At 38.5% G+C, this 15,545-nt stretch overlaps 2 protein-coding genes across 4 annotated transcripts; both read right to left on the bottom strand.

Moving 5' to 3' along the window:
- Positions 1-2,249: 2,249 nt before the first annotated feature.
- On the bottom strand, positions 2,250-6,630 carry fkbp6 (FKBP prolyl isomerase 6). 3 transcript variants are annotated; one of them, XM_085373240.1, is made up of 8 exons: positions 6,556-6,630; positions 4,635-4,752; positions 4,286-4,375; positions 3,996-4,198; positions 3,734-3,853; positions 3,413-3,610; positions 3,089-3,198; positions 2,250-2,331 (listed from the first exon to the last, which is right to left on the bottom strand). In XM_085373240.1, the coding sequence occupies exons 1-8, from the start codon at positions 6,628-6,630 to the stop codon at positions 2,250-2,252; spliced, it is 996 nt and encodes a 331-aa protein (XP_085229366.1). The 3 variants fall into 3 exon arrangements, with proteins under 3 accessions (XP_085229366.1, XP_085229365.1, XP_085229367.1); XM_085373239.1 differs by having other exon boundaries at positions 3,981-4,198; XM_085373241.1 differs by having other exon boundaries at positions 2,270-2,359; positions 3,097-3,198.
- Positions 6,631-7,702: 1,072 nt separating this feature from the next.
- tmem244 (transmembrane protein 244) lies at positions 7,703-14,881 on the bottom strand. Its single transcript, XM_085373339.1, has 6 exons — positions 14,789-14,881; positions 11,729-11,814; positions 11,531-11,607; positions 8,337-8,462; positions 8,010-8,054; positions 7,703-7,800 (listed from the first exon to the last, which is right to left on the bottom strand). The coding sequence occupies exons 1-6, from the start codon at positions 14,879-14,881 to the stop codon at positions 7,703-7,705; spliced, it is 525 nt and encodes a 174-aa protein (XP_085229465.1).
- Positions 14,882-15,545: the final 664 nt, after the last annotated feature.

Here is a 15,545-nt window from a genome sequence, read left to right on the forward strand (position 1 = left end):
GTGTTTTTCCACTCTGGATTGATAATGAGCAAAATAAAACTTCCTGCTAGTTTCAGCCATACAGCTTAAGGGTTCTTTATTGTCATCTTACAGTTTTGCAGCTGTTGTTTTAAAATACAGCCTAGGGTTCATGTTCGTGGGCAGCTGCTTTGGCTTTGAAATGAAGTAGTGTTTCTAATATGCAGCTTTGCAAATACTTGAGGGTGTTCACACACTGACCTGAGCCTGCATTATATTAATATCCTGCAAGTTTATACTGGCACCCCCAGGAAAATTGCTTGGATCATTTTTGGATAACATAACATTTCTAGTAACCACAAATTCTAAACGATAGCTTTTAATATGTGAATAACTAAAAAAGCTACTTGTCACATTACTGTTCAATATGCACAACTACAATATAAAAGGTAAACTGACTACTTTTTTTCTGTGTATGCTGTTATATATGCAGTGTATACTATATGCTTATAACTGTATCATATTTCAAAGGCCCAGAGTCAGTCAGAGCTGATCACAGCACATGCACAGCAGGTAAACTACACATTTGATCCTAAATTTTGAGCACTTACAGGTAACACACATCACATAGCATGTGACCTATGTTTAAAAATAAAAAGGGTTACATACCCATATGCACACACCGGTGTACAAACACAAAAACCTTACTAATTCCTTACCTGAGCTGGAGGTAGTATGTGAATCTGGAGGCCATTGTTTTGTTGCCTGATTGAATTCAGTAAAGCTTTGTTTCACAAAGCACAACCTACTGTACTCACCATGTGGTGGGAGTTGATAGTAAAACTGACCCACCCACACAGTGAAAATTGGATTAGCCAGAGAAGTAAATTAGATTTTTGTGCACCTCCCCACCTCTGAGGTCATGCCACCACTCAACTCAGTCTCTCCATGACTTCAGTTTTATTCATCATTCACTTACTTCCTGCTTTGTTTCTTCCCAGTATCCCTCACGCTACCTCCACTTTGAGATCACTTTCATTTGGGCCTAGAGTACTGGCGGCCAAAGGCGGTACAAAGGGCATCTATAACAGTAAATCTTTCAAATACGTTTTGAAAAATGAGCTAAAATTGGTAATTTTGTAATTTTTTACACTCCTAATAGCTCAAATAGTCCAATATCATCACATCTTAAGTTTGCACAAGTTTGGCTGCTTGTGGCAGTTTGGTTTGTTACAAACATTGCTCAGTTATGACCCTGGTACCTGCTACACTCCAGCAGTAGTATCAGAAAGGGCACCCCCTGCTGTCAATGGAGATCCTTTCTCAGGTAATTAGGTCAAGTGAAGCTCACAATTAAGCGCAAACTCTTAATGTAGCTCATCTCCCCACTCCTGTAAGCCCCCTACCCCATCTGCTTCAGTAAGAGGAAATGAATCCTGTCTGGACTGCCAGGATGGAAAAAAAAACCAAACAAGCCAAACAGCCGTTTTAATATTAGAATTACATCCATAATATCTGCCTACAACAGATTAGGTTGTGAGCTAATAAACTGAAGATGAAATTCAAGATGAGAAAACCTTAGTTTCCAGTTAGTCAACAAAGACAAACTCTTCTAGAAGTGAACATTGTATTTTTTATTATCATCATCATCTCAAGATCCCAAGCAAATGCTTAATACTCCAGCAAACATGCAAGGAATATGTACAGCAGGAGTCCAAAGGAGAGAAAGGGTACTAATGAGAAACATTATTTAACAAAATATCAAAACAACACTTAATTTGAGATAATTTTGAAAGAATTGAAACAATGATTACAACCCAACTCCCTTCATAAGTAGAAAACAAATTATAAAAGGAAAACATGGTGAATCTTGAAACCTGCAACAACAAACCAATACCTGAGTCAAAGACGAAGTCAAAGACGATTTGTCCGTGCAAATGGCAAAAACTCATGAGAGCTGTAGTTTGTATCAGATCATACAGTTAATGTTTGGTTAAATGATGAGATCCAGATCAGTAGAAGGAAACTAACCAACAAGATTTTACTTTGAAACACAGTCTAGTATTTTTTTTTTTTTTCATGGCTTCATTAAAAGTTATTATACAGAGTGTATTTATTATAATTTATTTGTGACGACGGGTGTAGCAGGTTTAAGGGAAAAGGACAGTTACTGGCACATCACACGGAAGTCATTTTAAAATGTTAACCCTCCCATGGAGATGAGATTAAAATATATGAAAACCAGACAGAATGAATGAACAGGATTTCTCACCTCCTCCTCCTGCTGGTCCTCACATTTTCACTGAGCCCTTCAGCTCTCTAAACATCTTTGAGTACAAGTCTTTCTCTTTGTCCAGGCTGTCTTTATAGCACCTGGGACAAGAAAATGACACGTGAATATCTTCCGAGTGGTTTCACAAATGTTACAAAAGACAGTTATGATCCACTATGAGGAACACCTTGCTTGTACTGGGCTGTACCTCTTTTTGCCTTGTGTGTGCTTTGTGACATGGTATGATATCCTGCGGGAAGTTGTGGATTCAGATATGCTCTTCTGCACACATTGGCTGAGTAACAACTGGTTATTCGAGTTACTGTCGTCTTTTTAGCAGCTTGTAGCAGTCTGGCCAATGAGGCAGAAAACCACTGCTTACTGTTCATTTTCCCTTTTTTGGATCATTTCCTTTTAAACCCCAGAGATGGCCGTGTGGGAAAATTCCAGTAACTCAGCAGTTCCCAAAATACTCAGATCAGCCTGTCTGGCACCAACAATCATGGCACGTTCACAGTCACCTAAATCACCTTTCTTCCCCATTCTGATGCACAGTTTAAAGTTTAGCAGGTAGTCTTGACTATGTATAATCCAGTTTCTGCCATGTGATTGACTGATTAGACGTTTGATAGACCTTAACGAGCTGTTGAAGCAGTTACACAGTGCACCTAAAAAGTGGTGGGTGAGTGGAGGCATTAATATAAAATTAATGTAATAGTCACGGTTGTGTGGACAGACAGAGGGCTCTAGGTCAGGTAGCTGTTACAGTTTCAGCGAACTGCTGTGCATACTGCTGCACACAGGCCAGGAGAAACAGCTGAAGCAGCATTTATTCTAAAGTCATTAAAATCATCTTACATTGTCACTTTCCTCAGAAGGTTGTTGATGTCACTGTCAAAGGGCTTCTGTGCTTGAGCAGATGTGAGGCAACAATGAGCACTCGCATACTCATGCAGCTCCAGGTAAGCCTAAAAGAAATGCGATTAGTGTATCAAACTGCATCTTTAACTAAGTTAATATGTTTTGGGAGACTTGAAACACGAAAGCGTGAATAAAAATGATTTTGTTTCCTGTTTTTCCTGTGTCATCAACCCCCTTTTTTGTTTGTTTTTTTAAACCCCCCAGAGATAGTGAGGATTATTTATCTGACAGTCTGGAAGACAAACAAAAGCCCCGTCCTACCTGTCCGCAGCGGAAGAGAGCCTTTGTGTTGGCAGAGTCTATCTCCAAGGCTTTGTTTCCATATTTCAGGGCTTTGTGCGGTCTTTCCAGGCGGAGCTCAGCGAGAGAAATATTCAGGTAGAGAGGAAGCAGAGCCGTCTTGATCCTCTCCTTCTCTAAATCACTCTGTGTTTCCCTGTTTCCCAGCAGCGTCATAGCCTGCAGGCAAAGCAGAGAAATATAATAAAAAAACACTTTCACCAAGAACAACTTGGCATGATATTAGCCATCGCAGTAAAACGTAATTAAAAATAAAAACAATTAACATACTTCAAAATGTACCTGTTTATAGCGATCTTTGGCATTGTAATATCGGTTCTGGTTGAAGAAACGGTTGCCAAAGCTCCGCAGTGTGTTGACAACTTCAAGAAGTGTGGACATAGGAACGGTGTTCTGCTGCTCCTGAGGAGGAGAACAGAAATCAAAGACCGTTTCTGATCTGTGCTATAAAAGCAAAAAAGTAGAGGCTTTTAAGTATGTGTGGTAAAGATGCAGATCTGTCTGAGGTTGGTAGTACTAAACAGAGCACCTGCAGCCTCCCTACCAGACTCATTGTAATAAAGTCATCCACTTGTCCTGAGTCAAGGTAGTCGAGGATCTGAACCTCATACAGAACCACAGCTGCTGCGGGGATAAATGGAGGGCATCCCATTTCCCCGTAAGCATACTGAGGCTGGAGGAGGAACCGAGAGAACTCTCCTTTCTTCATGGTCAACAGACCCAGCTCCAGCCCGGCCAGTGTCACATCTGTTTGAAGAATGACTTTTAAAACTGGTATATTTCAGGCAGGAAAACAAAAAACTCACGGTTCAGCCATTGTAGAGCATTTCTCACCTCTCCCCAACTTCATCATCTGAGGGTATTTGAGGTGAGTGGTGGTTTCAAAAGGCTGATCAGAATATTCCAGGAATCCTGAGTAATGGACTGTGTGGAAGTAAAACCAGACCATCAGTGATGTAGCAGCTCAACCAGCTCACACAATTCACAGGTTATTGCCCATAAAATGGCAAACGTGACCTTCAGGAGACAACTGGGTGCAGGGTTCATAACAATCTGAACAACACTCTACAAGAAGTAGAGATTTTTGTGAATTGTGGCTAGACAAACTAAAAATCCTGACCTCACGTATATGATAACTTACAACTGTAAGAGGCTTTAACAAGAAATGTGTACTCATACATACTGAGTACTGAAGCGTTTTCGGGGACAGGCGGGCCCTCTCCTGGCTGGACCACCTCCTTCAGGATTCCTCCATCTCCTATGATATCGTTCATCCGCGGACGTAGCTGCTCAAAAGGACTCTACGATGGAAAGAAGATTAAATGACACTTGGCAAACACACATTTTATACTCAAACACCAACCGCTGCATTCTTATGTGTGACACAAAGTTGGTATAGATTTGCTACTGAAATTTATGTGTACTTCAAGGACCAAAAATGTTCATACTGTGAGTGTACCCTTCATTTCGTTATATTTTGTTTACAAGGAGCAAGAATTTCTCATCATTTTTTAAGTGGTTCCCCAGACTTTATGGAGGTCTTCAAAGGTTTTCTTTGCTGCTCTGCTATTTTACACATTTTAGTCCAGTCCTTGTACCTAACTATTTTCAAAGTTATTATTTGTTTGTTTGTTTAGCCACTTAAAACTGACCAATTAATCATTCAAGCATAAAAAAAGCCCCTAACTCAAGGCATGAAAGTGTTGGGTATACACATAACAAACAACTTAACAAAGAACTGATTTTAAAATTGTATCTTTATCTTTGTTACGAGCAGCTAATCACAAGAACACGGCACGGCATAGTTGTTTTCTTTAGTTGAAAAAAATAAAAAATAAAAAATAATACAACAAAAATATCCCTGTGTCCTCAAAAAAAGAAAAGTGAACAAATAGAGGAAAATAGTGGTAGACCAGGTAAGGGTCACAAAGGGCTGTGTACACACACACACACACAGTAAAATAAATACCAATATTAAATGGCATAATAGGCAGCAAATAATGACACAATAAAATAGGCTGGTAGTTAAAAAATAATAATAAATAAAATTCTTACAAAAAAAATAAATCTTACTGCTTTTTAGCACACAGCGACAGCGAAAAAACAAAGCGTAGCTGTAGTAGGAGACAAGGCTCCGTCCCATCTAGCTTTTTCTAGCACAATATTGTGCCTGTAAACGAAGACAGTGAGGAGCAGTGTATTTTAAGCCGTTACACACCTGAAATGAAAATCAGTGACATGGTCTTATGGTCTTAGAGATTAATCCCAGTCTGACATTGTCGGTTCAAATTGGTAGGTATGTACAAAGAAATGTCAGGAAGGAAGGAGGTAGAACAGTGAGGCTCTGGGATGTTTTATAGATGACGATCTGATTGTGATACCTCATACAATAGTAGTTAGAAAAACCTTCATTTTTCAGCATGGCAATGATCCCAAACACCCCAAAACACCCACAGCCATGGACTGGCCTCCCCAGAGCTCACAGCTCAACTTTACTGAAACAGTGTGGGCGTATCTTGATAGAGAATAGAACAAACAGCAGCCAACATCCAAAGAAGAGCTTTGACCATCCTCCAAGAAGCCTGGAGAACAATTCCTGAAGACTACTTAAAGAAATGAATAGAAAGCTTGGTTGTGTTGTTGAAAAAACGTGGTCTTACCAAATACTCACTCGTTACAATCGTGCAAACTGTTTTTGCACGTTTCAATAAATTGCTGAAACTTTTACTAGCAAAATATGAAGAAAATTTAATAAAAACCTTTGCACAGCTATGTATGTGAGGTATTTAGAGTAAATACTGTTGACACTAATCAGAATTCTCTTGCATGTAAAATCATTGTGTTGAACTGGCAGTGAAGTACATAACCAGCTGACACTTGAGGCTAACGGTGAACTGTACCTAATTTTACCAAGCTAGTTGTGTCATTTCAAACCTGGGCACTATTTAAAAATAATAGCCTACATAAAGAATATATGTTTTTTCTAGACTAGCTGTAATATTACATTATAGTGGTTATATTTTTTAGCAAAAATTCAAACTTTGCTAGCATTTGGTCAGTTAGCTGAGCTAGCAACTTTCAGGCTTGCTGACACGTTTACTTACCGGAGACCTCGTTTCGAGCGGCTCCTCGTCGTTTATTAGCCTCCGCAAACTCGATATTAACCCGTTCCTTGACATTTACTCGGTAGTATGAGTTAAAACTGTTGTAAACAGCGCTGTTACACAGATAACTCTGTAAAGCCAGTTCCCTAGTTTGTTCTGGCGCTCAGGCTTGGGTTAATTACACCACGTGACCTTGACGAGCGTCCCAAACTGTGCGCAGAAGATGGGTCCAGGAAACGCGTCTGTGCAATTTGTCTGCACATTTAGGTGAGCCAATGCCAACTATACACGGGGCTGGTATTACCAATCCCAATACTGAAACTTTTAGCCTATAAATTCAGTTTATTTGGGAAGAGCACTGTATCATCATCAGTCTGCAAATTCCGCCCTTAACGAGCCTTTTGAACTATTGACTATTTTGAAACTGGGGTCTGTGTTGTTTTAACAGACAGAAATCGTCATCCTACTTTAACTGCCCGTTGATATATATATTAAAAAAAAGACAGACTGGAAAATAGAGACACACAGATAAAAAAAAATAAAAAAAAAGAAACAATAAAAATGTCCTTGTTCATAAAACTTTTAATTCAAATTCCAAACAGATTTTAAATATTGTAAATATAACAAACATTAAAGTTATTTTTGTGTAGATGTGCACTGAGTTTATTTAGACAAAACTGTGTGGCCACCGTTGAGCAACAAATTATATGTGAATATATGTAACAAATTCTGAAGCTTACACTAACATAAGAAATAATGATAATTTTAAAAAAAAGACAAAAACTATCTATGCACACATATCAGTCAATAGATTACAGGTAGTATATAATTCACAGTTTTTCCAACTTTAACATCTGTTGCTTTAAGCTTATGTTTAAAGTTTTAAGTGTGTAAACAAATAATACAAAACTGAAATATAATAAACTGTACAGAAAAGGTAAAAAAAAAAAAGATGTTAAATTGACAAAAGTAGGCCATTTGTACAAAGTGGGATCAGACTATTACTTGAACTGAACTAAGCTGGTAAGGAAACAAAGTCAGTCTTGTGGTTCTCTTTAGAATATGTACAGTATAAATAACTTTATTGACATACTTTAGTTGCTAATACCAGTAATAACACTGTCTGCAGTGAAATGCTTCATTTTCATCAAAAATTCTGCAGTTCAGCCGGATAGACAAAGTTGCTTCTGAAAAATTTGTAGGCCATTAGCTGTCCTCCAAATATCATCATCACCAGGCCTGTACCTGTGGAGAGAAGAGTTAAAGGACTGCAAGAGCAGCTGAATCTGCAGGCATGATGTAAGTGAGCTATAGTATGTCTAGATAGAAGAAATGTAATATCTTGAAATAGATTGGAAGCTTGAAAAACAAAGTGGATATTTTTTTGTCTTCTGCAAATGAGATTGGAGTCAGACAGAGGCACGGACAGAACAATGAAGGAGTACAAATCTTACCCAGAGCCATCCACCAGTGCTCAGCTGAAGGGAAGTCTGACATGACTGCAAAACACACCAGAATACAATTTAAATTTTGTGACAACAATTACTATCAAACTAATGAATACTGACTGTGACCTCGGGGAAAAAGATAAATATGCAAGCTTTATGCTTGGATAAACTGATTCCAGTTTAGCAGTGAACATTCAAATGAAATAGTGTCCGTGGGTTTATACGCTGAGCTGCAGCCTCTATATCCAGTTACATAACCAGGCCTCCAATCCTATCAGCTGTTCCGCTCAATTGATCCACTTTGTGTTTCTGCGTGCGTGTGTGTGTATATACCTGCTACAGTCATTGCAATGTGGAGAAGTGTGACAGTTATGGCATAGTCCCAAACCCACTCCTCCACAATCCAGGCAAACACCAGTCCTCCCAAAATATAGGTCACTTCTGTGGAAATTACTCCGACTGCAGGAAGAAAGCAAAAAAGTGGCACATCACCTTACAGAGCTGCTTTTGCTTTAACAATAAACTGCTATGTCCAGTCACATGCGACTGTGATAATGCTGAGCCACTATAAAATGACATTTTCAGACAGCACTCCTGATACTGAGTAGGAGCCCTTCAATCTTTTGTTCAGGTCAGGAGATTCCAGAAACAACAACCAATGAAAATCAGAGGCCTGACAGGATGAAGCTGGAGCCAGGGCTGCAGCGCAGTGACACCAGGGATGTCCGGAGAGGCATGAGGATGATCGCTGGCTGCAGGCCCAGCAGTCAAATGCTAGATGGGGACATCAAGAGGGCCAACAGGCTTAAATGTTTATTTGGAAGATTTGGCACATTGCCTTGCATTAACTAGCAATGCTGCCACCACCTCCGGAGACATGTCTGGAGAAGGTCCCTGTTCCGATACCACGAGGGCCCATCCCAATGCCAGCAACTCAGCGATTGCAGTCTGGTAGCCTCTTAGTTCACACATCATGAAGGCTAACTGCTTGCAAAACACACACACACATACATACCAGGGTACACTATCAGATTCATATTCTCTGATTTCTCCAACACCTTTAAAAAAGATGACTCCTATGTAGGTTACTGCAGTGGTGTCCTGGATCATAGATTACTTTACCAGATTTTATGAGTAATTCCCATTTTTGAGCAGGACTGGAACAACACAGTACACCGCGACCTGTTTACTTTTCTCTTTGAGCTGCAAGCTTGAGACTTAAAGTTCACAGCAGTCTTTTCTTGGATTAATGAGAAATAAATCATCTTATTTGAAGCTGACCTTTCTCTCCTAAGTAAGCCCATTTAGGAAAAATAACCTTGATTATTTGGAGAATAATAAGAGAAACACGAGGAGTTCTTTCACTGTGTTCATGGGTCAAGTTTCATCCTTAACAACCTAAATATGCAAAAAGGACATGAGAGAAAAAAGGGTTGCATTATTCTGATTTCAGAATTTTCCTGCTTTACTATCTTGAGCTTCAATCCACCATCTGCCCGGAGTCTTTCTGTGTGGAGTTTGCATGTTCACCCAGTGTCTGCGTGGGTTCTCTCTGGGTACTCTCACTTTGTCCAACAGTCCAAAGTTTGTTGACAACATGACAGAGTCTATAGAACAATGTAGGTGAGAACTGTGGACTAGAAAGTCCAAATTCAATACTTCTGAAAGTTGCAGAGATTATACAAGAAAGAGAGATTATAGAAATGGAAAAAAATAATTTTCAACAGATAGTGATGACATTGATATGACTATACTGAAGAAAGTAATTCATGAAATTATGTGTCCAATTACATATATATGTGATTTATCACTCAGAACAACTAGATCAACATCTATGGTAATGATGGAGTTAGTGTAAAATATTACCGAACATATACATAATAAAAAAATATGCAGTGGGGATATTTATTGACCTGTAAGAGGCTTTTGATACAATTGACAATAAAATATTGTTACAAAAAATGGAAAGATATGATGTGAGAGGGGCCAAAAACAGCTGGTTAAAAAGTTATCTTGATGACAGACAGCAATTTGTACAAATTGGTCAGTCAAGTCTGTGTGCTTGAATATTTTACCTGTGGTGTCCCACAAGGTTCAGTATTGGGTCCCAAACTATTTAATATGGCATCTGTAGAGTGACAGACTTGTGTGCATCTATGCATGTGCATATGGATATGTATAGGTGTGTAAGTATGTATTTATGTATGTGTTTATGTATGTATGCATTTGTATGTAGATATGTATATTGTTACCATTTTGATTAAGAGATTATATGCAAACTTAGGGGCAGGACTGGATGATCCACTGCTTCTTTCTGCTCACCTTTTTGTTCGGGTTTATAGATCATTATGTTGGGAATTTTTTATTTCAGTTTCCTGTGTTTGTTTGTTTTTGTTTTTGTTTTTTAAATTTTAATAATTCTAAAAGAAAGAAAGAACGAAAGAAAGAGCCCGTAGGCCTGAATGTGAGTGAGAATAGTTATCTGTCTCTCTGTGTTAGCTGTGTGATAGACTTGCAGTCTATCCAGGGTGCGCTCGCCCTATGACAGCTGTGATAGGCTCAAGCCCTTTATATATATATTTAAACACAAGAATCCACGTGTCCCTCAAATTTAACAGTTTCCTTGTCCCAAGTTCTCAGTTATGTGCGCATTATATGCAGTAATTAAATCAGAGGTGCCCGCTTCTTCACAAGCGGTTGCCACAGTGGGTCTTTGAAGTCAGACAATTGTGAGAACAGATGGAACACACAACTTTTTCTTCTAGATCATATAATCAAAATATGGTCAATGTGTTTTATTTTGAATTAAAACATATTTATTTATTTCATTTTTAGCTTCTGAAAAACTGGAAAGGAGCTCAATTATACTGTATACAGCACAAGTCATTTTAAATAGTGTGTAATTCCGAGATAATTCTGTGTAAAAACGAATGACTGTAGCTTCTGTCTTTCGATGAATGCTGCAATGTCTCAGAGGAGAATTATATACTAAACATGACTCACTGCAGCACTGAACGTCACAGGACGTCCTTGCTTCCTTCTTGTGGCTGTCAAGTTACATAGTTCCTCCTCTTTCTGATGAAGTAGTATAATTTTACAATTTCTACAGTCTTGAGCAACTGTTATGAAGCAGTTCCCCCGCAGGGGTTATTAAAGTTTTTCTGATTTCCATTCAGGCTTTAATGCACTAAAAACACTTAAAGGCTACCTATCATAGTCATTTACATCTCTTTCTGTAAAAAAACAAAACAAAGAAAACCCTATATTTTAGCTTTATAGTTAAATGGAAATAGAAGTAATCTATTACCACGAAATGTGTAACTATTGGACTAAAGGTACTCACTGTGGAGGAGGACAGCATATGTCTCATATGTTTTGGATTTAACCTTAAAAGTAACTGATAACCTCAGAGCTGAATAAATTCAGCATTTTGTAAAATACTGGCCTCTGAAATACAGCAGAATGTAAGTAACAGAGGTCATGAAAATGATGTGCTCCTCTAGTTTTACTTCACAACTGTAACTCACCCAGGTATTTGGGGTTCTGCCATGACGGTTGCGCGGTGTAGTCGAATGGAGCCAACAAGCTGTTGATTTCATGAACCCTGAAGACATGAAGCAAGAAAAGATAATGACGTGAGCACGAACAATAACAAGTCTATTGCAACCTGCTTATCTGTCTCTCTTATCCCACTGGGTCTCATTATCGTGTGAGTCTGAGTTTACCTGAGCAGTCCAATGCAGAGACTGACCGCGATGTAGTAGAGAGAGTAGAAGCACACCATGCACATCAACAGATTCTGCAGAACAACCTGAAGAGAGGAGAAGGAAGACTAAACCATTAAAGCTAATGAAGAAGCTATAAAACCTGCTGTAGTCCAAGTTTCCTGTCCTGAAAAAAATCTCTTTCTGAAGGAGCATAAAGAACAAACAGTAACTAAGATTCTGTGATGAAATACTACTTATTTATAATGCTGCACCTTACTGGCAGCATTTTTGCCTCATTTCTAACTGTTTATGACAGAGAGGGCAGGACAGAAATATCAAGCGTTATGGCTTTATTTTCACATTTTTCTGAGAAAACTCATCTGGAGATGTTTACCGGAAAAGACACGGGTTATCTGATATATTGCTTGGCTCCTGAAGCTGACAGAAAATCACTGCTCCTCTCCTCCATCTTCTTCTTACGTGACCCAGAAAACTCCTGACAGCAGACAGTCAATGAGTGCTCCCTAAGGCATCCTTTTATAGATGACTGACTGCAACCTTTTCAGAAAATCAGTTATATAACACCCTAGGAGGGCTGATAACACCCCTCAGGGCTGACAGTTTGGCTTGTCAGACACAGGTAAAACTAATTACATTAAAAGCTGGTTCCATTCCAGTCAGGTGTGCAGGTGCCAGCACAACGGCTCACTGGCTTGCTGGCATACTTTAATGGAATGGGGTCATCGTTAATCTTATTAGTTATTGTTGTGACAAGTCAAACGTCTGCAAATAAGATGAATAACAACTTTCACTGCACTTTCGGGTAAAATAAACAGGCACTTCTGGTTTCGAAGGTAACAGGATACATGATGACGAGTCAAGCTGCTCATGTGTTTTTTTTGACTCATTTCTTCATCACCAATGATAAATGTTAGATATCCAGTATTTCCGACAGAGAAAAGTGCAGCTTTTTGCAGTTTATGCCCCCAAACTCTGGAACATCCTACCTAAGAATGTTAGAAACTCAAACTCTAGCGATAATGCCAAGAATCTGGGATTTGAGTAGGGTTTTTCATTCACTAGTAATAAATCAATCAAAATCGAGTGAGCAGTGGTGCATTTCATAATACCAGCATACAGCTGTACCTACTGCTGAGTTCATCCACATTTAGTAATCTGGCAGATACAAAGAAAATTCCTATTTTCTTCATCAATGTCATACTGCTCTTACTTTCAGTTTGATCTTTCTCTATATTTCATTCTGCCCCTGATTGTAAATATGCACTCTCTTTCTATATCCAGAATGAAACTCTTATGTTGTTCATTACCTCAGATCTCTTTTCTCATTTAAATCTAGTAATTACACCACACAGTTTAATAAGCCTCATATATTCTCCATGTGTGCACTAATGTTAGAAGAACTGCTTTCAGGTACTGCGCACCGCTCAAATAGAATGAGCTGCAAACAAGCTCCGACAGCTTCAGTATCTGATGATTTTTTATAACTCTTCCAACATTTTCTCAATTCAGTTATTATTTCTTTGTTTATTGTTGTACGACTGTTTCTCTGTTCTGATCGTGTTCTTGTGTGATGTGTTTTCATTTTCTCAGGTCTCCCTTGGACAAGACATTGGAAACATTTTGTTTCTGTGACTGGCAGACTGATGTTTTAATATATAAAATGTAAGACATTTGCTGTAATTTCTCTTACGATTACTAAACTAACTCTCTAAAAAACATGTAAATAGGCACCTCAGGCATATACTGTTCTGTACAAAAGTCTCGTGCCACCCCTCATTTACTTATATTTTGCCAAGAAATTGGGATATTGGTTCAGCAATTTATTGAAAAGTGCAAAAAGAAATTGAAATATAGTATATAAGGCAAAAATAGCAATTGTACAATTCTAATGAACCTGTAAGTCAATATGACTGTTACAGTGATGCCACAATGCTTCAATAAAGTTGAGGTCTGGGCTCTAGGGAGGGCAATCCATGACTGATAGTGTGTGTTTTTCCATTCATATGCTTTAACAGTACTGGCAGTGTGTGAGAGATTATTATGCCCCCACTTCCACTGAGATCATCTCTGATGAGGCTTTAGTAAACAGATGGATCAACTGAAGGGCCAGATGCATCTCTCAAGTCCTGTTTTTTTTTTTTGCTTGAATGATTCATAGCTCATAAGGTCTTAACTGGCTCAACAAAAACAAACAAACAAAAAGAAAAATATCCAGCTGACAGGTGCAAGGACTTGACTGAAAATGAAAGGCAGCCAATGTCCAAAGACAGACTTTGAAAGACCTGGAGAACTATTGCTCAACAACACTTTAAAAACAAAAATTAAAAGTAACTAACTTCTTGGAAGCAGACTATAAAGAAAAGAGGTGTGGCTCAAGACTTTTGCACAGGACTGTAAGATAGTGTTAGCAGTTTTTACATCAGCACAAAAATGGAAAAATGCTTAACAGTTTAATATATGAATACTTTACAGACTCTGCACCTGATATGTGGCGTTAAGGTACATTAATGTACAATGTTTTCTCATCTTCCAGTATTTCTCGATTGCATTTCACAATATATTCTGAGCTCACTGGGATGTTTAGACCTTAGATACCGTCTATGATTACTTCTCACTGTATATTTCAACAGTTTGGATCACAGTGTGAGTCTGTCCAAAACCATTAAAGTAGCTGAGCTCATGCTAATACCATCAGACACAACTAAACACTTTGGCTAGCTGTCTGTTTGCCATCTTATTGCCATCTCCTGATTACAGATTATGTTTTAAAAGCATGACCTGGAAATTAGCTTTGATTTCTAGGAATGCAAGCCTACAACCAGATGTGCAGTGCCACATACACTTATGGATTAGAAAATATGACATTATACAAAACCACTGCTAGCTAAATGTTAATTATGTGTGTAATGAGGTGCTATAATTCAAATGATTGTCAGTAATTGTAATTTTCAGTAAGAAAATTATTACCAAGTTGGCTAAACATTTTGACCCTCCACATACAGTAGTCTAACTGTATTCTAACCATTTTCTACATACAGTACCAGAGTGTGTCCTTACCCAGGTATCACTGGGTGTAGTTTTGAGGGAGATGGGTCCATGGCGTTTTATGAGCGTGACTCCACAGCAGCGACAGCAGTAGTCCAACAACATGAATGGTTGCTGGTCTACATGAGAGAGGCAGCATGTGTATATCCGAGTGTGTGTGAGAGCATGTTGAGGGAAGAAAGGAAGGAGGGCTGGATTAGAAGAAATGAGATTACTACTAAGAAGACTGAATCAATCCCAAAGCGGATGAAGACAAACATATACATGTAGTCAGTATAGCTTTGAACACTTACACGTAAGTTAGATGAAGGATGTTGATTTTCAGACTTCAGGAAGTGCTACGGACAAAAATTTATGTGACAGTGTAGTAAACTTAATTTAGTTTATCACTCACAGGCTTTCGTTATTTTTTTATGTCTGTTAAAATTATAATGCCCTTACATTATAAAGGCAAAACGGTTCACTGAATAATAAAATCACTGATGAAAATGACTGGTTGCCTCTCCCTGAGACTGGTCTGGTCAGAGGTTTCTTCCTGTTAAAAGGGAGTTTTTCTTTCCCACGGTCGCCGAGTGCTTGCTCATAGAGGGTCGTGTGATTTTTTTCTTTCTAATATTGTTGGGTCTTTATAATATAATATAAATATAACCGTTAAACAACACCTGTTTTGAATGAGTTACTCTTGCTCAGTCTAAATGTGTAAATCATCCTTGAATTCATTTTTCGGGGGTGGAGGTTGGGGAGAATATTAAAACTTTTATTCTGCAGT

Source organism: Diplotaxodon limnothrissa, linkage group LG15, assembly GCF_057381915.1.
Source record: "Diplotaxodon limnothrissa isolate DT_005_m linkage group LG15, D_limnothrissa_male_GT1.1, whole genome shotgun sequence".
Classification (NCBI taxonomy): Eukaryota; Metazoa; Chordata; class Actinopteri; order Cichliformes; family Cichlidae; genus Diplotaxodon; species Diplotaxodon limnothrissa.